Source organism: Saccostrea echinata, unplaced genomic scaffold, assembly GCF_033153115.1.
Source record: "Saccostrea echinata isolate AGI-Se365-2 ecotype Australia unplaced genomic scaffold, CSIRO_AGI_Sech_v1 ptg000016l, whole genome shotgun sequence".
In the NCBI taxonomy this organism is placed as follows: Eukaryota; Metazoa; Mollusca; class Bivalvia; order Ostreida; family Ostreidae; genus Saccostrea; species Saccostrea echinata.
In genome coordinates this window covers 7,435,149-7,460,710 of record NW_026889765.1, presented here as the reverse complement: position 1 = coordinate 7,460,710, position 25,562 = coordinate 7,435,149, and the positions used below count along the sequence as shown (strand labels likewise).

The 25,562-nt window shown below is 33.5% G+C and overlaps 1 protein-coding gene across 1 annotated transcript; it reads right to left on the bottom strand.

The window, feature by feature from the left end:
• Window positions 1-438: 438 nt before the first annotated feature.
• Window positions 439-22,462, bottom strand: LOC133188385 (late secretory pathway protein AVL9 homolog). Its single transcript, XM_061323780.1, has 16 exons — window positions 22,332-22,462; window positions 20,286-20,406; window positions 20,000-20,085; window positions 18,265-18,336; window positions 16,955-17,111; window positions 16,629-16,708; window positions 15,278-15,347; window positions 14,701-14,870; window positions 11,958-12,989; window positions 11,564-11,698; window positions 10,803-10,953; window positions 9,852-9,932; window positions 8,846-8,960; window positions 3,526-3,579; window positions 1,560-1,648; window positions 439-1,457 (listed from the first exon to the last, which is right to left on the bottom strand). The coding sequence occupies exons 1-16, from the start codon at window positions 22,410-22,412 to the stop codon at window positions 1,366-1,368; spliced, it is 2,586 nt and encodes an 861-aa protein (XP_061179764.1). The 5' UTR covers window positions 22,413-22,462; the 3' UTR covers window positions 439-1,365.
• Window positions 22,463-25,562: the final 3,100 nt, after the last annotated feature.

Genomic DNA, 25,562 nt, shown 5'->3' with positions numbered 1-25,562 from the left:
AGTTGCTGATAAAAGACGAGTACCCCCAATTTCATAGAAAAAAATGGCCATGTTTTGCTATGGGAAACCCCAAATATGTGTCTCTTCAAAATGTGAAATAAGAAGTGCACAATGGCACTCTGTAATGAAGATTCTGTGAAAGTCTCATCAAGTTTTATTTAGTTATATAGGAGGAGTTGCTGATCAGAGTTGGGTACCCTCAAATGAAACAGAACAAAGACAGATGGACAATCACACTCATCACTACATACCCCACCTTTTCAAGCAGGGGGTATAAAAACCATATAGGTCCCACTAGAAATACATGTACCAGTTAATCTTATTACATTTTTGATAACATTTCTTTCAAATTTACAACCCAAATTTCTTTTATGATGCAACCTTTAACATTGAATAAAAAGCACAAATACATCTCCCCCCCCCCCCCCAAATAAAAATAATTATAACTTAGTTACCTAGAATTAAAAACCCTCTGCTAACAGATAAATTGATTAAGCATTGATATTTCTTAAAGACCTTTCAAAAATTTGATATCTTTTGCTAAAAGATAAATTGATAAAGCATTTTGACAAATTTTTTTTTAAATTTGGTCCTTAGAGATATAATAAATGCTTGAATTTTTCATTTTTTAAATCCATCTTCTTTTAAAGAACACTCACAAAAATTTCCACTTCAAAGAGTATCGTCTTCACATTAAAGAAAAATCCATCTCTCAACTCCTTTTTTTTCCACAAGATGGCATTTGCTAAAAATCACACATTTTTCTGATTTTTTTTAACTCAAATAAAACAATTTGAACAAATAAATTCTCTAACACACCTAAATGTAACTGTGAAGTTGACTAGTAGCATAACAAAGAATCATCTATGACATATTTATGACAATTTATACATGAAAATGAGTCATATACTTTTCTTCTTTAGAAATTAATACATTGTAAATAATATACTTTAAGTGAACAACTTGCTGGTGCATATATCATAAGTGGTTAGATGGTGCAGTAAATTTTGTCTCCATGGTTTAAAACAACAGTGCAGCAAAATCTGAAGAATATCTGCATAATTCTTTGGTAAATGCATTGCCAAATACTAAGTGACTGTATTCCAGTTATTAATGCCATACATAGTTAAATGATACAAGCTTGTGAATACATAAAAATCACTGTCTAGTGTTTTACAAAGAACCATGAAATTAGTTGAAAAAATGGACATGTCAATCCTATATCAATTATATAAATTACTTAGTTGTCATTCAATGCATTCAGAAATCACTGCTTGTAACAATATTATGCAACACAATCATTTACTAAACCAATTCAGAAGCACTTCAATAAATATATATATCATATATATTCATGTTTAGTAATCAGCTTTGTGGGGGCAGGTTGTCTCCCTTTGGATTCCTCCATCCACTGAACCACGAAGACACGGCAGATTTGGCATTAACTATGGCGCCACCTAAAATCAAATGACAAAAAATATGAACAAAGTCAAGGTCAAAAGAAATCTAATTTATAATTATTATAGGGGGGGGGGGGGGAGAGGGGAGGGGCTCCTTACCCACTGCCTTTCCAGCCTGTTCCACATATCGCCCAGTTTGTACCATAGCGGCATTGATCTTCTTACCCCTCTCAGTGTTCTGTAGATTACTGAAAGCATGATTTGAGAAAATGATATTCGTAATACAGTACATGTAAAATTTTACATTAAAACACTAAAAAATAGTGGAGAAATAATCATTATTAAAAAAGACAAATAAGAAAAAAAAACCATTATCATCTGAAGAAAATAATGCAAAATTTACTAAACATTTATGTACCGTAATATCGATTCTTTAAAAAATATAACATTTCTCAGAGTTTTTACTCAAGATCAAATTTAATATGAGAACTTTTCACATAAAACAACACTGTACTAAGAACTAGGTTTACTTTATCAATAAAATGGTCTTGCCCATATACCAATTAACTGAACAAGACCCAATGTCCCATTTCAAACATCAAAAAAAAGTAGACTTAGTATTTTCATTTCCTATAAAAAAAAAAAAGGTTTCGTCTGAGAGTCCAGGTATTAAGGGAATGAAGGACACATGGTCACATGACTCTGCTTAAGTATGTCATAGTCTCTGTTTATATAAGTGCAAAACGTGTAAAGCATCAGTTCTTGTTTAATTTTTTGACAATTTTTTAACTTTAATTACCATCTTATATTAAAAAAATTAAAAAGTTTTAACATTCTTGTAAACATTAACAATTATGAAAAAGATTGATCCACTCCTCTGTTTCCCTAAACTGCGCATCCAACAAGTCGGTGACGTCATACACGATCTGTTAGTACAGCAAGATCATACTCGGTGAACAGAGGGGCGGTATTATTATGTAAAAACAGGTCCTAATCAGTATATAATGAAATATTTTGAGAAACGGGGAACACAAAAATTATTTTTGCATGGCTGATGATGGAAATCTTATGTGGGTATATCTTATTTCGCTTATTTAGCTTACGTGTGACGTCATAGTTGGTTTTTCCCGTACTCGAGAAATGTAACATGACACGTTTTTGTCATGCTTATGTCCTCTTTAACGATGTCCTGTGAAATAATGAGGTCAGCTTCATCATTCGAAACTTTTACAGTTGATCAATAATTTGAAGGATTTGCATTTCAACGTAAATTAAAAAATATTGAATGATAGAATTTTTTGTAAATTATGTTTTTTATTGTTTAAGGTGTCTTAAAAAGTGTGTTATTTTCCCTATCCAGATGCAGTGTGATAGACAAAACTTGCTTTTTCGAATTTTAAATCCTAGTTATACTCTGAAATATTTTAAAAGATACGTGTCCACTTTGATATTTTTTATGTATGCTTAAAAAATCACATTATGGACAGAGTAATGCGCCCGGAAACATGGAGAATTAAAACTCCACTTAGATACTGTAGGGCATAGTATATGTCAATCAATATCTCCAAAATAAGGTAAGAAACCTAATGATTTAACTGCTTTAAAATTTGTGGGACATACTTAATTAGAAATGTACAAAATATGAAAAAAATTGAATGACAAGTATTTTTTCCAGCTCAAGGTCCTTCTCCTCCTTAAAAACAGGCTTTGTGAAATTGCAATGTTATTGAATTTTGAAGAAAATGGGAGTATTTCAGTATCTTCAGCAAAGATTTAAAATATGAGCCCACCTCTTGATCCAAAAAATAAAACATGGATTTTAATCTCCAGAAAAGCTCTTTCTTTATAAAATTGGACATTTTGAATCAGAGGCTGGGCTCTATGCAAAATATTGAAAAACAGCTTAAACTTTTGGCCATTTTTGAAGAAATTTCAGGATTTGAGGATAATAACTCAATTCATGATGTCAAAATACATGGATTAGCTAGAAAATTATGCAGTCACCAAGGATCCAACTGAAATTCAATGTATATTCAACTAAAACTGAACAGTTGTGACTTTTCAGAAATTTACAGGGCCAAAAACAGGCCCTAAGTGAACCTAGTTCTTTTTAGACCAGCCTTACTGTGATAGTCTCATCTTGATGTCAGACATTGCTAAATTTCCCTGACATGGGTGTCTGTAAAAGAAGAGAAAACAACTCATTTGTGAATAGATTGTTACCTAAAGATTATACAAATTTACCAAAGATAAATTTACATAAGAGAAAAAAAAATCTAGGTTATCAATCCCAGTTACAGTGCAGGGAACTAATTTTGTTACATAAACCAGCATTAGCATGAGCATTAGTAGCATCAGGATCGAGCTAGCATCAGCATCAGCATTTAAAAAACAGCATTACCAGGATCAGCATCAGCAAGCAAAGGATAAAACCAGCATTGACCTAAATAAAATCAGCATTATCCTACTAGCATCAGAAAATCAATGAGTTTTAATTCAGTAAAAAATTAAAAAAAGAAAGAAAGAATATTGGTTAAAGTATTCACATTATTGATACATAGTGAGATATTATGATCAAATAATTGTAAAAGGCACTTTCATTGCTTTAACGGCAATGCTGAAATTCATTATCTACTTCCGGTAGCATGATGCTACTTCCGGTAGCATTGACCTAATTATAAAACAGCATCAGGATAAGGATTACTAGCATTAAATCAGCAAGCAAAGGAAGCATTCAAATCAGTAAGCAAAGGAAGCATTCAAATCAGCATCGATGCTGTAACAAAATTAGTTTCCTGCACTGTAATATAATATTCAATATATGGTGAAGGTGTTTCCAGTGACGACATTTGTCTGCCTAGTGTGACTATCATGACAAAATTCACTCACAAACTGATCAATAAAATTAATCTAAAGACCCCATGTGTCTCATCTGTTTTTGATTATATTAAGAGTTATCCTAATTTTCATTTATTTCCTTCATCTTTACACTAATCTCCTATGAAGTGAGTACTTTTCATCCACAAGTGTTTATCACAAAATTTGAACAATGTCCTAGAAAGACAAAAAACAGCAGACACAAAAAAAATCATCTTGACTATGTTTATGCTCTGACAAAAATTGGGGGAAAATGCATATCAGGTTATTTTTTTTTTAATGTAAAAGAATTATATCATAATATTACAATAACTGAAAAAAGAAAAGTCTTGCTCACAAAACTGTCGAGAGGTCAAAAGGCTTGAAAATGCTTATCTGATGAAATACAGACATGACCAAAAATGAAAACAAAAAAATCAAAGAATTTACAGAGGTCATTTTATGAAATGTTGAGAGCTAGGGTTGTGTATTGTAAGGAAAATAGTATCATGATACATCACAATATTTCAGAAAAATATCGCAATGTATCATGATATACATGTATCAAGTTTTTAAATTTACAGGTTTATCCACAATTATTTTTTGGTGTTAAGAAAGGAAAATGTAAATTTCAGCATTTTTTTTTTTTCAAAAAGTTATCCTAAGTCTTTAGAATTTTCTGAAACCAATACTAAAGCAAGTTAAAGCTGTTTTAACTTTTTTTCCATTTTAATAAATCTATTAAAAAAAAAAAAAAGAAGAAGAAGACATTCAACTTGTCCTCTGGTTTTTATTGAGTTCTACCATTGTTATTTATGGAAACACTCTAATCTTGAAACCAAAACATGTGCATTATATATTTCCTGAAAGTGTTGGGAAAAAATAAAGATTTTTCAATTTATGTATGCATCGTATTGACCCCTCTGTATCACAATGCATTGATTTATCAATGTATTGTTATACACCCTATTTGGGCTAGAGATCCTAGTCATAAGCATGAATTATACACTACTAGTACTATCTTACAGAAAGGTTAGAAATTCCAAAGGACAAGATAGGCTAAGACTCCTTTTTGGCCCCTGGGTTTGGGTGTCTTTTAGAATGGTGCAATAGTTTATCAATTAAAAACCTGTTGTCATCTCTGCCACAAAATGAGTACTGGTCCTAAGTTATGGGATACACAGAGGTCACAGGAAGGTCAGAAAATATGTCAGTTTCTGAATTTTCTCATTTTTATGCAAATTTTCATCGATTTTACAGCACATTTTGGTTCAGAAAACATATAGCACAAGGTTGCCTATCTACCAAATTTATACATTTCATACACTAGTATCAGATGCATCTTATGTATCAAAATCTCAGATAGGCAAGCTTGTGCTCTATGTTTCTCGAAGTGAAAAGTGTCTCAAATTTAACGAAATTCAACCAGAATTGAGAAAATTCGGGAAAATGTCCTACTTCTGCACCCTCTTGTGGCCTCCATGTAAGCTTTGAATCAAAATTAGTGCTGGTTTTAAAACAAGCATCATTTTAAGTTCTTAACTACAAACTATCACAATTTTAACTGTGTTCTGATTTTTACATCAAATAAGGGGCCAGATTCGGCCATTACCATACCTTGTCCTTTAATGACCTACATGTACTTCTGACACAACAAGCCTTTATTACAAGATTTATAAACAGTCAATGTTTGATGACTGTATGTCTCAATTTGAACAGCATATGCATCTATATGCCTAAAACACTATGACCTTGAATAGGAATATCATTTCAAAAGAACTTAACATCATTGTAACCTACATTTAGATTGCATCATATCAAGAAATCCATTACATACTTCTGATAATGATAAAATATATAACAAAAATTTAAATATTTGATAAGGACATTTGAGAATATTGATAAAGAGTATGTATGAATGGACAAAAGATTTCAGATAGTGTGATAAAGCTATTCCAAATATTTACTCGATTTAGCATCCATCTGTCAAGAACTTACCTACCTTTATGAACAAGAAAAACAAGAGGCCCATGGGCCACATTGCTCACCTGAGCACATTGGCTATTGGCTAGGCAAAAGCAAAAATCAGTTCAGTATTGAACTGGGGGGGAGGGGGGGGGGCTTGAATTTTAAACTACCTGATGATGCTTCCATGTCAGTAAGACTAAACAAAGCTTTTCTGTTCTTGAGAAGAAATATTTTTTCTATATGTTCTTAATATGTAAAACTTTCAACCCCCATTGGGCCCCACCCTACCCCTGGGGGTCATCATTTGAACAACATTGAATTTACACTACCTGAGGATGCTTCCATATCAAAATGACTAATCATGGCTTGGCAGTTATACAGAAGTAGATATTTTCCTATATATTTCTATTTAAGACTTTGATCCTCCATTGTGGCACCGCCTACCCCTGGGGGTCATGATTTGAACAAACTTAAATCTACACTACCTGAGGATACTTCCACATAAATATGAATCATCATGGCTTTGCTGTTCTTGAGAAGAAGATTTTTTAAGATTTTTCCTATATATTTCTATGTAAAACTTTGATCCTACATTGTGACCCCGCCCTACCCCCGGGGTCATGATTTGAACAAACTTGAATCTACACTACCTGAGGATGCTTCCATATAAATATAATCATCATAGCTTTGCTGTTCTTGAGAAGAAGATTTTTAAAGATTTTTCCTATATATTTCTATGTAAAACTTTGATAGTCCATTGTGGCCCCGCCCTATCCCTAGGGGTCATTATTTGAACAAATTTGAATCTACACTACCTGAGGATACTTCCACATAAATATGACTCATCATGGCTTTGCTGTTCTTGAGAAGAAGATTTTTAAAGATTTTTCCTATATATTTCTATGTAAAACTTTGATCCTTCATTGTGGCCGCACCCTCTCCCGGGGTCATGATTTGAACAAACTTGAATCTACACTACCTGAGGATGCTTCCATATAAATATGAATCATCATGGCTTTGCTGTTCTTGAGAAGAAGATTTTTAAAGATTTTTCCTATATATTTCTATGTAAAACTTTGATCCTCCATTGTGGCCCAGCCCTACACCCGGGGGTCATGATATGAACAAACTTGAATCTACACTACCTGAGGATACTTCCACATAAATATGACCAATCATGGCTTTGCTGTTCTTGAGAAGAAGATTTTTAAAGATTTTTCCTATATATTTCTATGTAAAACTTTGATCCTTCATTGTGGCCGCACCCTCCCATGGGGTCATGATTTGAACAAACTTGAATCTACACTACCTGAGGATGCTTCCATATAAATATGAATCATCATGGCTTTGCTGTTCTTGAGAAGAAGATTTTTAAAGATTTTTCCTATACAATATATATTTCTATGTAAAACTTTGATCCTACATTGTGGCCCCGCCCTACCCCCGGGGGTCATGATTTGAACAAACTTGAATCTGCACTACCTGAGGATACTTCCATATAAATATGACTCAACATGGCTTTGCTGTTCTCGAGAAGAAGATTTTTAAAGATTTTTCCTATATATTTCTATGTAAAACTTTGATCCTCCATTGTGGCCCCGCCCTACCCCTGGGGGTCATGATATGAACAAACTTGAATCTACACTACCTGAGGATACTTCCACATAAATATGACTCATCATGGCTTTGCTGTTCTTGAGAAGAAGATTTTTAAAGATTTTTCCTATATATTTCTATGTAAAACTTTGATCTCCCATTGTGGCTTCGCCCTACCCCCGGGGGTCATGATTTGAAAAAATTTGAATCTACACTACTTGAGGATGCTTCCACATGAGTTTCATCTTTCTTGGCCCATTGGTTCTTGAGAACAAGATTTTTAAAGATGCTATTAATTTTCACTAATTCTTTATTATCTCCCCTTGAAAGAAGGCGTGGCCCTTCATTTGAACAAACTTGAATCCCCTTCACCCAAGGATACTTTGTGGCAAGTTTGGTTGAAATTGGGCCAGTGGTTCTTGAGAAGAAGATGAAAATGTGAAAAGTTTACAACAACAACAACAATGACGACAACGACGACAGACAACGGACAAATTTTGATCAGAAAAGCTCACTTGAGCCTTCGGCTCAGGTGAGCTAAAAAGACAAGCCAAAAAATAAAACACATGCTTTATGGTGATAAAATGACATCATTCAATGGACTTAAGTTCACAATTTTATTTTTCTTGAAAGATATATTCCTGTGGAAAATCAAGTCAGTATATACTTACATGAATTTCGACAGTAAAATGTAGAAAGAAATTGACAGAATTAAAAAAAGTTTCAACCAAACACTCAATACCTTGCCTAATCTGACTTGGTGTTTTTTTTTTCTGATCTGGGGTGTAAAAAAAGAAAGCACATAGAAAAAACTTGAAAAAGCCTAATGTAGCTACTGAAACATCACTTTTTATGCCCCTTACATGCAGCTGAACTTTGGTTTCTCAAACTCCAATATCTCAAATACCACATAATTTTGTCAAAGTATATTCTTACCATTTTTCAACTTCAATATCTTGATCCTTTGAATCCCATTGAGTTTGAGATAACAAAGTTTGACTGTATATAGGTGCACATGTACTTACCCAACCAGAACATTAGCCATGCCTGGATGACTGGTTCCACTCCACTGCCTATAGTTATGAGTAGTCCTGTATGCTTGACAAAAAGCTGTCCCATAATCCTCAAGAAGCTTTGAATCTGAAAATCATATTCATAACACAAACTGTACCAATTTTATCACAAGCCTTCAGATTGCTTTAATCCAGCTGGCAGCTGGGGGTCTTCTTCCAAGGTCAAGGGTTTCTAATCTGCTACACTCCACAGGGGAGGAGTGGATCAAACCATTGTCTTGGGAAGATGACTGCGCATATCCGGGGGGAGGGAGGGTTAAGGAAAATATTTTTATACCCCCCCCCCTCGAATATGCGAGTCAGATTTAAGTGGTCTAAATGTCTGTGCATTTTATCTTCACTCCATATTACTTCATTCTCATTTTTTTCTCTTAAGGCTGGCTGAAATTTATTCTACATTTAACATCACCTAAAAATTTCAAAACCTGGGAGAAAAAAAATTAAACAAAACAAAATTTCAAACAAATGAGTATTTAAGAATTTACATGTATCAAGTTACTGTAAACATTTGTGCATCATGTAGGCTTATTGTCTAATGATCATTTTTTATATCTGTCAGTATAAATGATAGACTTGCATCTCAAATATACCTCATACAGGGCCCAAATATTATCTATTCCCATGGAATGCAGTTTTTAATTGCTAAAAGTAAAAGCAAACTGCAATACAAACTTTAAAAAATGCCGATTTGTTTGTTTTCTTCAAGTGCCAATTTCTCCAAACCTATCAAAGTGGGTGACGTTAAACATAAAAATAACTTTCATTGGCCAGATTTATGACCAAGCTGGGGTGAATTTCATTGTGCATAAACAATTCTTTTTATGTTGTTTACATCACATGTTCTCCACAACAAAAGAATTAAAAAATGAAAATCCATAAAACTTTTCTTTTTTTTTTCTATAACTGTTATATTTCCAATTTTTTTTTTTAATTTGAATAAACTTGAGATTCTGCCTACCATTCTTTTCCATGGTTGCCAGCATTGATTGGAGGTAGGCTTTAAACTGGGACTGAATCCATTCATCTCCTCCCTCCCACTCTGTAAACATAACAACTTTATATTTCAAATATACTGTACATATAGATGTTAAAGAATATTTGCCCCCATGTTAAGTTGGGTTTACATTCTACCTAAGAAAGATAACTCTCTAAAATTGATTTATCACTATGTTTCCATGCATGGATATATATGAATCTTTTCCAGAAAAGGGGGGGGGGGGTGGCTTCTACACCATCTCAAATAAATCTCAGACTTTTTGACAAGCAAAATTAAAAAAAATTAACTTGTCTATTTTGTGTGTGCATTTTTTTTTTTTAGAAGGGAGAGCGGGTAGAGAGTATTTGTGTTACTTTCCAAGCTCCTTGTACTAAGTCAACTTTTCTTGAGATACATGGCTCCCCTTAAAATATTACAAAGGGTCGGAGTTTCTTGGGAGAGGGGGTTTTCCAAAGTCAATATTTGTTACTTTTACCTACAAATTTAACTCTGAAAATCCCCCTCTAGAACCAAACATGGTTTCCTTTACAAAAAAAAATGTTTGATTTGTGCCAAATGTAGCCCTGTATGATGTGTAAATTTGCTTGAATTTTACATGTATCTTCATTTATGATTCAACATAATAAAAAAAAGACCATTTTATTGAGCAGAGTTTCAGTCCTCCTCATTCCTCTCCTTATATGCAAAAAAAAAAAAAAAAATTCTCATAAGGAAAACACTGGAAAATATGAATAAAATGTCTTGCTTACATTTTTTGAAAAAAAATTTCAGCCCAAAAGTGAGAGTTGCATTCCCCAGTAAATTATCTAGCATTCACACCAAATTAGCAACAGAGCAGCCCCTTCTCAAAAGCATAGTATGTCATGTATCCCTCCACTTCATGAGAGCAAAGTGAAAATAAATCTTACGTACCTGTTCCATCTAGGTATGGGTCATCAGAATCTTCCCCTAGAACAGCTTTAATGATAATGTCAGCAAATCGGAGGTCAGCGGTGGTCAGATGAAGGAGACGGTATAACTCTCGATCATGGATATCAATCTTACCCTCCTCCGATTCAGACACCTGTCAAAGGTCAACAGGCAGTTAAAAAATTGCAATAAATGAAATTCTGATCACCCTCCCTTTCTTATTTATCTTTTGCACAGTTTAAAAAATCCACATTTTATTTATTACTTTTTTCATTTTTTTTTGGTGGGGAGGGGGGGGGGGTCAAATTTTAATTGTTTATGTTTCAATTCTTTTTCTCTTTGTTCTAGTAGATTGAATAGTGCTTTGGAACTCTAAGGTAAGTAGCTGAATGTTTAAATTAGAAATCAATAGATCTGTTTGAATCCATGCATAACCACCCAATGCTGAGTGTGTTGTATTTTAACCAAGAAATTTATAAGGAATCTTGCTCCATAAGGAGTCTATGATGCGCCATGAAACCTGATCATCAATACATGTATTGATGTGGAACCATTACCTTGAATTTTTTTTTTTAAACTGCTTTTTTATTATTTGTAGTGTAATTGCCCATCCCTTTTAATCATATCAATTAAAATTATATTTCCCTTTACACATCACCCATGACAGGAGATAACATGGTCATATGTCCAGTTTTTCCTTTCATGTCTTTTGTCGGTCTAACATGTCTAAAGTTGTAAGAATTTTTAACTTTTTTGGTATATACCTCAATAACAATGTCTGTCAGATGGCGTTTCTGTCTAAACAGTACATTGGTGGCTCCAATGACAAAGCTTCTGACATTGACATCTGACATAAGATCAAAGTACTGCAGGGAAAGGTATGGATGAAGCACACAACCCTACAGTGAAATCAAAACAGCAATTATTTTCAAATTCTTAATCAAGCAGTTAAAACACATGATTCGATCACTTGATCCTTTTCAATTACATACAATAAACATAAATACAATATGTACAATTTACAAATACACTATCATGATCATTTCTGCTTTGGCATGTGAAATTGACATGCTAAGATGTGCATAAGTTTGCATTGAGATGGGATTCTGAGATTAATTTCAAGCAATATTTTATGTAAAAATCTTGAGGATATCTTACTTTAGTAAAAACAGCAAGTGGAAAACCACAGTCATCTTGTGTAAGTTTGGAAGACCTCAGAACAACGTTCATTTCCACAGCTGAATTCTCGTCGGTGGGTGACGTTGGCTCATGGATCCCACTTCCCTTCTTCACCTTCAGCCCACTAAAAGCTGAACTTATCTTATTCTTGATTGCTGCTGCCTTCTTTCCAGGACTTCTTTTGGGGTCACTATCTGGAATGCCCTTTTCTGTGACCTCTGAACTCTCTTTCTCAAAACTATCCGTCTTGTCATATTCTTTTATACTTGGTGATCCAATATCAATCCCAGAATCCTGAGTATCACATGACTGCTTCTTGGAATCTGATTGGTTAATTTTTTGCTGATCTGATGATTCTACTTCACTAATGGATTCTTTGTGTTCAATGGTTAACAGTAGTCTATCCTCCTCCCAAGAGAAACAGTCCTCCTGATCAATCTTCTGTATGCTCTCAGGTGAGTCCAACTCCTCCACCCCCTCACTCCTTTTCAACACCTCTCGGGCATCCTCCAAGTTCAATGAAATCTCAAACTTAGAGGGGGGATCTTTCTCGTCATCACTCAAGTTTTCTAGCTTTTCTAAATTGAATTCCTCAACATTTACCACAGAGTCTAGCTGTCTTACAATAGTTCCAGTTTGAATGGCCTTCAGTTGGGTGATATCCTTTACGTGGGCTAGAGGATCATCGGAGAAAGAAACTGAATTTTCACTTTTTCCAGAGCTGGATGATGCCTGATTCACATTTTCAAAATCCAGTGCATAACTCTCAGAAAGTGTCCGTTTAACATTATAGCGACTTGATTTGGTTTGTTTTTCTGACTTTGACTCCCCAGTGTCAGATAAGCTCCTCACCGTCTTTGTTTGAACCTCATCACACTGAGACTGTTCAAAGTCTTGAACATTGCTGGAATTCTTATTTTCATCCTTTGCATCATTATTTTCTGTCTTTTTGGTGGAGTCCATTCCATCTCTTGGAATCTCAAGTTCCTCTGGTTCAGTATATGCTGCTTCCTATTAACAAAATTAATAAAAAAGTATATTTTTTAACCCCATCAAAAATGAGTTAATGTTTTTAGTGTACTGCATGGTGCATTATGCCACCATTTTGCATTCATATTAAACAACAATTTGCTTAATTGTGAAATGTTTCAAATTTAATAATTATTAAGTGCTACATTTATCTGTTGTTACAGTATCATCTAATTTATTTCAGAGGCATTATTAGAGCATCTTTTCTCATGATACTGCATTTTGTATTTTTATGAGAGGTGATCTCCCTTTCTTGGGCATACATGTATAAGGTCATACACAATGTACAATCATGTACATGTACTTTACAACATACCTTTCCCACAAATAATTTCCAAGATATTCTTCATTTAAAATCATTGTATCATCAGATATTCATAAACAAAAAATCAGTATACATTATCATATATTTTGAACAGATAGAAAATGAGGAAAATCTTTGTATTTCTAAAAACAAATAAACAAAACTATAAATTTAGCTGATACATATATTTCCTCAAAATTTGATTCAGATGAGGTGTACAACATTACCAGGCATCATAAAATTGCACAAAGGTCCTTCAATTATTCAACTCTTTAAATTTCAATGGAATAAGAAAATAAAGTTAAAAAATATGTTGATACATATATATCCTTAAATCTTATATAATTTACAAGACCCTTAACTGTTTATGAACATTGATTCAGAAGTTGTTTGATCAAAATGACGTCATATGAGGAAGAAGAGAAAAGTTAACACAGATCTTGAAGAGTCTGAAAAATCAGTCTTTTATCAAAATTAAGCTAAAAATAAGTTTGTTTAAGTACCTGCATAAAACTTAAATTTAAAAATGAAGGCAGATTATCAATCAGACTTCAGCCCCCCCCCCCCCCCTCAATTATCCACTATGCTCCCTAGCAAATGAAATGAATAGTCAAGTGGGATCCAGATCTAGAGGCTAGCTTTACTCAGACTGGGTATACACATACTCTAATGCCCTGTTCACACGGAGAGTTTAATTCGAATTAAACGTAAGTTACTGCGAATTAAATTTGATCCGCGTTCACACGGAGAATTTAATGTGAATTAGTTTAATTCGAATTAGTTTACTGCGCATTAAATTACTTCGCATTAGCTCCATGTGAACGCTAAGCGAAGCTAATTAGAATTAAATTTTACGCATGCGCAAGAGCAAAATTAAGTCACCTGCCACATGACGGTGGTCAGTTATAGGTACCTATGTCATTTTTAGTGCAAAACAAAGGAAAATTACGTTAATCACTGAAATGTGTATAGACACTATGACATTATATCAAATGGATTTGCTCTGCATAAGGTGACGTGATTTGAAAATGACGTCATAATAGCCTTACTGAAAAGCCTTACTGTAGAAATAAAATTTTAATTCGCATTAGTTTACTTCGCATTATCTGTCGTGTGAACGCAATTTAATTCGCATTATTTTAATTCGCATCATTTTACTTCGCATTAATTTATTGCGAATTAAACTCTCCGTGTGAACAGGGCATTAGATCTTTAAAATCATGGATATTGGATTTTAAATTTTTAATTAAGCTGGGCACAAGGAAGAATGGCATGGGTGTCATTTTTTGTCTCATGCATAGTACACACCCCTATTTTTCTGTCAAAAATTAATGGAGCAAAGTGTGCATCATGCAGTATGATTGCCATAAAATTCTCCTGATTCTGTACCTCTTTTTCTTTCTTTGGAGAGCTCCTTGTGATTGTCACCTTTTCATCATGGTAACAGACCTCCAGAAATTCCTCACTGCTGTCTGAACACATTGCGTTTCTCAGTGTGGGGGACAGTTGTCTGTTAAGCTCTACACTGGCTGATTCTTCTAATCCATTTTCTATCATACCTACATGTTGATAAAACTGTTTTAGAAGTTTGAGATTTTCATTCAAATAATTTTAATACAAGACTTGTGCAATATTTACATAAATACAGTTGAATTTTAGTATCTTGAACACTCAGTCTGATATCTCAAATACATGTATACATGTATGTGTACCATGGATATGTCAAAGTGATTTAATTATAGTCCCAAATACTTTTTCTTTATGTATTTTAATGTCATTATTTTGAATTTTCAGATATCTCTAAGTTTAATCTTGGTCTCATCAAGTTTGAGATACAAGTATTTTTTGTACTTCAATTGCTTACACCTGAAATTGTTCTTGTAATCTCAATTATAATTTAATTATAGTTTTCTTCAAGAACTGAATATTTCTTGTACCAGATATTAAGTCAGGCAAATAGTCTTACCTGGAAAAAGTGAGAGAATGGCAAGGATTGTGTTACATAAAGTCTGGACAGGAGCACCAGTAAAGAGAACCTGAAAAATAAGTTTTTCTTTTAGACATGATACATCCTCCCTCTGAGTTACTCCCCTTGTCCACCTTCTTTGAAGTCAACCTGGTGAGTTCTTTTCATTGATTGACCATATTTAAAAATGTGTGAAGAACATGTGCATTAGAAAAATCTTCAGTAATATAATAATCAGAGGCTTTAAGAAATTTTTTTCCTTCTTCAGAAAATCAATGTTTTTTTTAACCTAATGCCAATTATTACAAAAAAATTGTTTAAAAAATAAAGGAATCTGTGTATATTGACTCCAATATGATGGCCAACGGGAAATTACTCTTGCTAAGTTTCTATAATGGAAAACTATCCATAACAAAATGATGAAACTGTTTGACAAAATAAAGTAAGTGAACATGCATATACATGTAAAATGACTGGTGCAATGCAGTGAAAAGGAAATATTTTTTAAGTAAATTATTTTAATTACATGTAACTAATTATTTAATTCTCCTTTAATTGATCACTAAAATAGAATTCTTTTCTGTAATAAAGATGGAGATACTGTATATTTTTCTGGGTGGAATATATTATGTATGCGGTCAAATATTTTGTTTGGAAATTTGACACAGTGCTCAAGGTTCAGTCAAGACATATAATGGAAATGCAAGAAATCTGTGTAATTTCCTACTTGAGGATTGAACAGAAATTGTGATTCTGTAGAATTCGGACCAATGGAAAGGGCAAGACTTGAACAGAAGAATGTTAAAGATGACAGTTTTATAAATCATACATAGAATTCATAGATATTTCCGATTTACTTAATTAGGTATCGCCTCACTTAGCAGAAGATCATACATGTACCTATATCATTTATATTATTTTTATTCTTATTGGGTTCAAAATTTCACCAACATAACATTTTGACAATCCCCCTCCACCCCCCCCCCCCCATCCCCCCCTTGTCAAAACCCCTTAATCTTTCAAATGTGAAAATCTTAATGGGGATCAATACATGTATATCATGGCCATAATACACATACTGGTACTTTGGGTTCAATATTTTATAAGGAGGCTCAAATTTTTGTAGTGATGATATATTGGGCCTCGACAGTTCCAATTATTATTTGACACTGGACACAGGTATATTAAAGTCAGAGGTAAACTGTTAAATAAATGAAGTTTTGATGATAGAATTAATCCATCTGTAATTAAATCTTCACTGACAGCCGATTAGAAAGAGTATGGAACACAAAATGAATTGTCTTTGAATTTGCTGAATTAACTTGTACATCTTTTATAACACGTAACTTACTCTTCGTTCCAGGAGGATTAGTTTGAAAAGTAGTACTATTTTGTGTCTGAATTGTGTCACCACATCTCGAACCGACATTCCTACAGAAAAAAAAAAAACAGCAAATGATGCTAATATGGGTATTCCTGAATTCTTTATCATACAGTAGAACACACTTATTATGAAGTGCCAGGGATAGACAATTTTCCTTTATTTTATTAAATGTTTTGCTATAACAATGTTTATTAAACTATATTTGTATACCTACATGATTAATATCAATAACTTCAAATTATCAAGATGTGAATAAATTACTTTAATTTCAAAAATGTCAAAAAAAATCCCACCTAGAAAAACTTGGGATCCATCCCTAAGACTCTCTGTCAAGGACAAGCTGAGATTTTTATATGTATCTTCTAGCACTTCCACTTTACTAAAATCCAGTTCTTTAAAATAAGCATGAGTAATTAACTCCAGCTTGGCCTGAATAAGACCATAAAGAGGCTGAAAAACAAGAATAACATTTTAATTCTTAATGATTAAGAACCCATTAACATTTTGTCATTTGCATATAATTGTTCATCTAATTTAGTTCTAAATATATCAGAACACTAGCTGACATTTTCCTCACTTTGACTATAATACATGTATATTTCCATGCTAAAAAGTTGAATGGTATCTGTAGTAGTAACTCATTATGTTTGTACGATCTAAATGGTGTTTCTAATTTTATTTCAGTCACATAATATGTACAAGAATAGACTTACACATATAATGCCTCAAAAGCTTGTATAGATTATGCATATCCATTGATAATAACACTCAATGGCTCTCGAACTCTCTCTGTATATATGTACACTTTTGTATCACAATGCAAATACTTTTAGAGAGATTATATAGTCATTTCTACTATAATGTACAATGTACAAGAGTCTGATGGACTGGATGCTCTAAGGCAGACAAATATCTACTATAAACTTAGGTATTTGGCAAAGTGTTCTGCCTGCAACACCTAACAAAAAAATTACAACAGTACATGCATGTATTTCTGTAATAATTTCATTTAAAATTTTGAGTTTTAAGTGAGCACTGAAATTTTTATATTTTACAATGTATAATGTCATGTCATACTTATAATGTCATAAGAAACTGTTAAGCAGTAACTTATGCTATAATATACTATTGAACTTGGTATCTAGTACAACTATGAATATTTCCAAATGAGTTGGACAATGGACGTAGAGTAAAACATGACTTCTCCGGATATTACTCGTTCCATAGAAATTGGCCAGAATAGACATCAATTTGGATTAGACAATACTTTAATTGAATTTACTGAAAAGGACTAAGGGTTTTCATTGTATAAGGTTATGGAATGCATAACATCTGGATTACAAAAGTTTTTTGTATACCAAATTAAAACCATTTTTTATGAGGATTTTTTCTTTATTCCTCAAATTCTCTGACAATCTTGTAGTTTTTTTTCTCTCAGCTCAATATAGAGTTCAAGGTACAGGTTCATACAGTGTTTTCTAGAATGAATTCACAATGATGAATTCTATGGCATCTCCTTGATAGTCAACAAGACCAAAAAGTTCCAAACTAGGGGTGTAAAATGTTCCAATCTCAACCTGATACCAGTTCATGTAACACTCACCAATCGACTTAAAACACAAACACTCTTCTGGACTGTGCTCCTTGTAACTTCTGAGGATTTCTTCACCAATTCCTGGAAATTCAATGAATAAAATGAATCTATTGTAAAATCAGTGCTTTTAGGGAATATGGAAATACAGTAAAACCTGACTGTCTAATCTGGATTTTTGTATTCCAGGCTTCCTATCCAACTCCTTCAAACATTTGGCAATATTTCCATAGTAGACAGCCGAAATCTTGCATATTATGATGAAAACTAAGATCTTTTTGGTAGATTCAATTGTTAAAAATGTTATTTAATCTGGAAAGTTGTATATACAGCAAATTTCTATGGAACCATTGGTGTCTGGATTAGACAAGTTTTACTTGTATAAGAATATGTAAAAAATGTCATTAATTGTGTGCTTATTTAAGTTACCAAGGAATTAACTTATAAAAAAATCAAGTATTTAAACCTCTTAACTTCTAAATTGATTATAATTAATTTATCATGCTTATAGCTGATAAATATGTATAATATTGTAAGAGACAAAAATCATAATTACTGTTGTAAATTTGAAAAGTGAAGAAGTGTTATTACCTTAGTCATCAATAATTACAAGAAGTATACATGTACATGAAACTCTCGTTTTTTATTTGATCCACATCCCATGATTTAATAGTACATGTGACATTATATAAATATTGCATGTAGCTGAGTGTAACATTGAAAATTTTCACCCAAAGAAAACCATTGTCACCCGAGGCACAGCCGAGGTTGACAATGGTTTTCGAGGGGTGAAAATTTTCAATGTTACACTCAACTACATGCAGTATTTATTATATTATACTGAATGTTTTATACAAATACATATTACAGTGAACCTTGTGCACATGAATTCCGCACAGTCAACATTTTTTGGAATAACACCCAGCGTCAAGGAATGTTAACTGTTGCTACGCTGGAGGGCATGGCTTCATTATTCAGCGGGTGATAGTGTTTTTTAACAAATGTTTCTCAACAAATCAGATTCAACTAATCTACATGAAAGTATAATATGATTTAATAGTACATGTGACATGATTTAATAGTACATGTGACATGATTAAATAGTACATGTGACATGATTTAATAGTGCATGGGACATGATTTAATAGTACATGTGACATGATTTAATAGTACATGGGACGTGATTTAATAGTACATGGGACATGATTTAATAGTACATGGGACATGATTTAATAGTACATGGGACATGATTTAATAGTACATGTGACACGATTTAATAGTACATGTGACATGATTTAATAGTACATGTGACATGATTTAATAGTACATGTGACATGATTTAATAGTACATGTGACATGATTTAATAGTACAAGTGACATGATTTAATAGTACATGTGAAGGATAAAAAAAAATCCTCTGGCAACCTAGGCTTATTACTGGTAGTTTATGGGTTATTTCTCCCTTTCACACTTACAAACGATTTTGCCCTTTTTTAAATTCACCCACACACAGTTGTGTTAAAGAGATAACCCTGTCTTTTTTGAATTGGCCCTAAATGAAATATGTCCACTTGTCGAAGGCAAAAAGGTAAAAGACTAAAAATCGGGGGAAGAGAAAATTTCCCTGTATTCCGTATTGTTTGAGGTTTCAGGCCTTCATAATACATGAAATATGTATTACTATGATTACAGTTGTGTGGTGACTATATTAATCAGTGTTTGTTTTGTTTCTCACTCATGTACTTACTGAAGAGTCAATTTGCCTATAGCAGGCCACTCCATATACAGTCCTGTATGTACCATCCCGAGATGGAAGATGAAAGTAAATTGTATCTGTAAAAACATTGTCATTTCTCAATACTTGTTCAGTGAATCTTCCAACAGGAAATGAAAAAAGAAAGTTAATTGTCTCTAGTCTAAGAAAAAATTAAAGAAATGCATTTTTTAAAATACATTTACAATGTACTTTCAAGCATATTGAATACATTTTACAAACAAATGCCAATATAAAAAAAAAATTCTTTCTTTCTTACCTTTCTTGTAATTATGTGCTCCATCAGGTATAGCCAAGGAGGCGAGGTGCTTCCATTCCGGTGGGACCTCGGAACTGTTTACGTCATTCCCCTCCAGAAGTGGAGGATAGGAGTATTCAACCTATGGGGAAATGAAGTGAAACAGACCTACATGTATAATAATATCAATGTATAGAACTGACAACATGTATATGCACCTATTTACTAAGTTGATCTAGAATACAGTATAATTTAAAATAATCCTTGGGATATCATGTTTTTTTTGTTTTTTTTTTTTGTGGGCTTTATGTGAAAATTCTTGACACGAGCACATTGCAGAGGTTTCTGAGAGAGGAACGAATGACATATCTCTGCAAAGAAGATTGGAAAACAACATGAATCCGAGCAAACACTGTGTAGCAGTGTCATGATTGTCAATCCATTATTTATTTGCTCTGCCTTGTATAACCTTATTCTAACTCAGAGTCAGAAAGCTGCTTTAGTGTCATGAGAAATAAGCAGTCTGAATGGAGACAGATCAAGTTCACATAGGGTACACGACTTTGAACAGTATACATATTTCAACATTGTGAATATGAAATTCTAAAAGCTGCAAAAGTTTTTATTTTACATTAAATTTTGTTAATTTAAAGTACAAGTAATAAATATGATCCTTCAATATTAATATTTTATGTCAATATTTTGTACAGTATCTTGTTGAGCTGTGTGCAGGATTTTAATTAACCCAAATTCCAGTATTTTCAAGGCTCATGTATTTGGGTGGTCCGAAATATCTGATGTTTTCCTGGCTTTTCTATGATTTGATATTTTATGTGCCAAGAAAACATCAGAACCGGCGCCATTACGAAACTGGGAATTTGCCGCCTCAAAACGGAGTGATGTTTTCTTTTCATAGATATTGGTAAGGCCAAATAAAAAAATATGTGTGGTTCCGGTTACCCGACCTTCCCTATTTTATACCCCCGACCCTAAACTTTTTTTTGGCAATTTTCATATTTTTTCCGGAATTTTCCCCGATTTCCATTAATGGCTCCAGTTTAAGTTTTAGTTTCAGCAATGACAGCCTCCTTACAAAACATAGTGCAAGTGTTTAATAGTGTTAAATCCAAAGCAAGCTAGCACGTAGGTGTCCCCTACCAATATTGACTAGTATATTATCACACCTCATCTAAATGCCATTTGCAAAGCAGTGATAGGTATTATTTAGAAAAAAATTAAGAAAATCATTTTGTTAAAAAAAAAAAAAAATTCCCTACCTACCTACCCTAATTTTTTTGGAAGTGTAACCGGAACCACACATATTTTTTTGTTTGGCCTAAGTACTAGAAGCATTGTGCTATTGATAAATTGTGAGTTTGGCATTCAATTCTGTTCGCAACTTTCGAAAATCAACTCTGGTTGCAGGTGGCAAAATTTTCAGTTTTCGTAATGGTGCCGGTATTTGTTAAAATATCAAATCATAAAAAAAGCCAGGAAAACATCAGATATTTTGGACTAGTATTTGGGTATGAAATTTATCACATGTAACATAATAAACAGATGAAGGGTGACAAAATTTTCTTGGTAACTTCATTAATTTAAAGGTTGATGCAACATATTCTAGCAACTGTCATACTGTGAATATTTGAAACATAATACTATTCATGGGTTATAGATTATAACTGCACAAATATTATGATATGGTCATTAACTTATGTAAATATAAGCAATACGAGCATTACTTGAAACATCTGTCAGCATATAGATAAGGATTAGTAAGTGGTCAGATCAACTATATAGCCCGAAAGAAAATATTTCTCTTTAAGACTCAATAACGAAATAAGGAAGATCAATTTTATAATTCTGAATAATAAATATGAGAAAATCCTGAGAATTTCTATTAACTGATTAGAAACACCGTTAAAACAAAACGTGAAAGTGCAATGTGGATACTGATCACCGACTCTGAGGTGTATGCGTACATACAGTAACCCATGATGTACCCAGAGGTTGACAAACCCCCTCCCCTAATTCTTCAAAAACCGAGGACCATTTGCCTATTTGTACCTGGCATCCCTTTTTGTGATGAAATCCAACAACAACCACATGAAGCACAGGGGATTCCTGGCACCTGTCAGTTATTGACATTATAAGAAATGACTTCGATTTTTCGTCATGACAAGTCAACACAATATCAATCGCCCACTTGGTGTCGGGTGGTTACGTTCTGATTCCGTGTTCGACCCGCGTGGTTACGACCCAAGTGGTTTCGACCTACTCTAATATATATCCCTACATGTCAATATCTGAGTACAGGACACTGTGAGGTAAACAAATGGATATTCGGTAGCTGTATATTGTATGGCTTCAGAGATGTGCGTGTCAATAGGTAGTTGTTTCCGTACGTGTTAAGTCAACATGCAGTGAGAAGGTTTCCTAACATTTTTTTCTACTATCGCGGAGCATGGATGTTGATAAATTTGATTTAGTAATGAATTATATTTGAAAAGTTTTCCATAAAATAATCAAATACTTCGTCAAATCTACCGTGATCACATATGCACTGTCTAAACAACATACGTTTCTCCAAATTAAATTACATACGATAATTAACACAAATATGCAATACGATATAAAAAAAAAATGTAGACGAAAAAATGAAATGTAAAACTGTTGAAAGTGTTAATTAATTTCGTTCCGAAACAATTAATTGTTAATTAATTACTTTGGAACGAAACCACTCGGGTCGAACTTGGATTCGTGTCGAAACCACGCGGGTTGAACAAGTAATCGGAACGTAACCACCCGCATTCGCCCACTTCCGGATTGTTGGGCATACAACATCTCGTTCTTAATACAATTCGTTACTGAACAGTGACCTTTGAAACACACCATTATTGAAAGAATTTTTCGATGCTGGATGAGAAAAAATGCATTTCAAAAGCATGAAAAGCAATACTCCATTGCAACCCACTACTGAAATAACATCAACTGCTGAAATCCAACGTAGATTAGCCACGTTATCAATGAGGCGCTTGGGTCAAGGATTATGTATATTTTCTAAAATAATGCGCACTTCTTTTTCAATGATGTCATTCAAAAATCTTCTTTTTAAGAAAAACGGAGCCAGAAAATACGAAGCTTATATGAATCTTTCCTTAATACTGAAGATTGATATACAAGAATCCTCTTTTGTGTACAATCAAGTTTGTTCAATTTATAGATCCTGGGGATAATTCGGACTACAATTTGGGGTTCAAGTTTTATAAAGGAAAATATAAGAAATATCTTTTAATTAATATTAATTCTTCAATTTCAAATGTTCCCCTTATATAACACTATTTGAATATAAAGTATTTTAGTATTTAAGCCCGTATATTATATTTTTTTTATATTCGTTACATGACCATAAATTCAATGTTTAGTCATAAACAATAGACGTAATACTTAACAGTCACGTTTTTCATATTAAGTGTTAGACCATTATTTACACACTAAATTGTCTACGGATTTTTACATTTGCACGAGTATGACTGGAGCACACGGCGGGTCTGACATGTCGACAGGGGATACTTACTCCTGCATGGCACCTGCAGCTGATCCCACCTCTGATGTTTTTAGAGGCCCATGTTTGCTCTGCTCCCGATCTGTATTGTTTCAATGGACTTTTGAGCTATCTTACTTTTCGTTATCTCCATATTTCATGGGACTGCAATAAAAGGTCCATGTATAGTCATTTATACATAAGTAGCAAAAGTCTTCTTTCATAAGAAAAGCCTGGCCATAACTAGCCATCTTAATATACATGTATATTAAGCATCTTTCTTGGATGTACATGTAATATCAGTTTTAAAAAACTGTCTCCTGATCTGGGACAACGTTTGAGCAGAATCTTATAAAGAAATACTTCAATTACAATAATTAACATTTGCAACAAAATGGCCGCAAAGTATAAAGTTTTTATTAAACCTATTTATTGAAAATTCAAGATTGAAATCATGGATTAATTAGTTTTATGACCACAATAAGGTGTTTCTTTTAATTACACGCAGATACATGTATGTGACTACCCATTTCTCAGGAGGAGTATATGGTGCCTCAGATGAACGTTGTTGCCCAAGAGTCTCGTCATGCGACGTGAGTAGTAACTTCTATGTGGGTGAAAGTTCCATTCAAGAAAATTAAAATGTATTTTATTAAACGATGAAAAAAAAAAGACCCTGTGGCAATAGCCTCACACGAGTATTCACAGGTCGTAATTCATATCCAGAGCTTTCTTAGCCTGCTTGCTCTGTAGCGCACCTGCTCATTTCAAGACAGGAAAAAAGCATAAGCTCTCTAACATCTTTCTGCATAGACCCTTCATGGCATCCATCGTCGGACGTCTTGATTCTTTTTACGTCTGTGAGTGCATGGACTGGAGCCTAGTAACATCAGTGACTTTTCAATCCCATGGCCATGTACCAGTTATGTGATTGCAGGCCTCTCCATGAACCTTAGTGTTGTCACAGGAGTTCGCATACCAATCAATTTTACCGCAATTATCACTAAATAAAAAATACGTAATACTATAATAATATCACGTGTTATTATTATAGTAAATTGTATTTTTTTATTTACTGAAAATTGCGGTAAAATTGATATGTACGCGAACTCCTGTGGTGTTATCTTAATTCCTCATTTTGAGGGCCTCTGTAATCGCCCCGGATTGTTCCAACTCTAACAATGCAACGTACTGCAATTCTAATATTAGGTTCTTCAATGACTGCTTTAAGGCAATCTTTCATGATTGATTGGTTGTATGTTGTTTTATACGTCCCGTTCGAGAATTTTTCACTCATAGAGAGACGTAACCATATACCAGTGAAGGGCTTCAAATTTAGACCTTTACTGAGTTGACTTGACTCGGTACTCAGGGTCATTGAGCAGTGAGGGATCTTTATCGTGCCTAGGCTTGCCGTGAAATGGAACCTCGATCGGTTTTTAAGGTCTCATCCGAAGGACCCGCAACTTTCACTTCAAAGTGCCGAGCGCATGGCGAAGGAATAGTTGACACTCTTTCATGAAGAACTCAGATTCAGCCTTCTTTTCTTTAACTTTCGACAGAGCTCTCCATTTTTTTGCGCCAATGCTCAGGCTTGTGGAGAAAACCATTTCAAGTTCGTTATTTTTTTCAAACTCCTCTGCATATGATGTATTATCGTTTTACTAACAGCGTGACAGTTTGCTTGATGGGGCGTGGTAAAATAATAAACTCGTATGAATGGATGAGTATTTTTAACAAATTCAAATTGGTTA

Bases quoted from the DNA above. Each gene is read 5' to 3' on its own strand.
- LOC133188385 (XM_061323780.1), bottom strand. From the start codon at position 22,412: ATGTCAATAACTGACAGGTGCCAGGAATCCCCTGTGCTTCATGTGGTT. The intron at 14,871-15,277 runs GTAAGACTATTT...ATCAACATGTAG, and splicing joins CATTCTCTCACTTTTTCCAG to GTATGATAGAAAATGGATTA. The intron at 1,649-3,525 runs GTAAGGCTGGTC...TCATGCTTTCAG, and splicing joins ATCAAGATGAGACTATCACA to TAATCTACAGAACACTGAGA.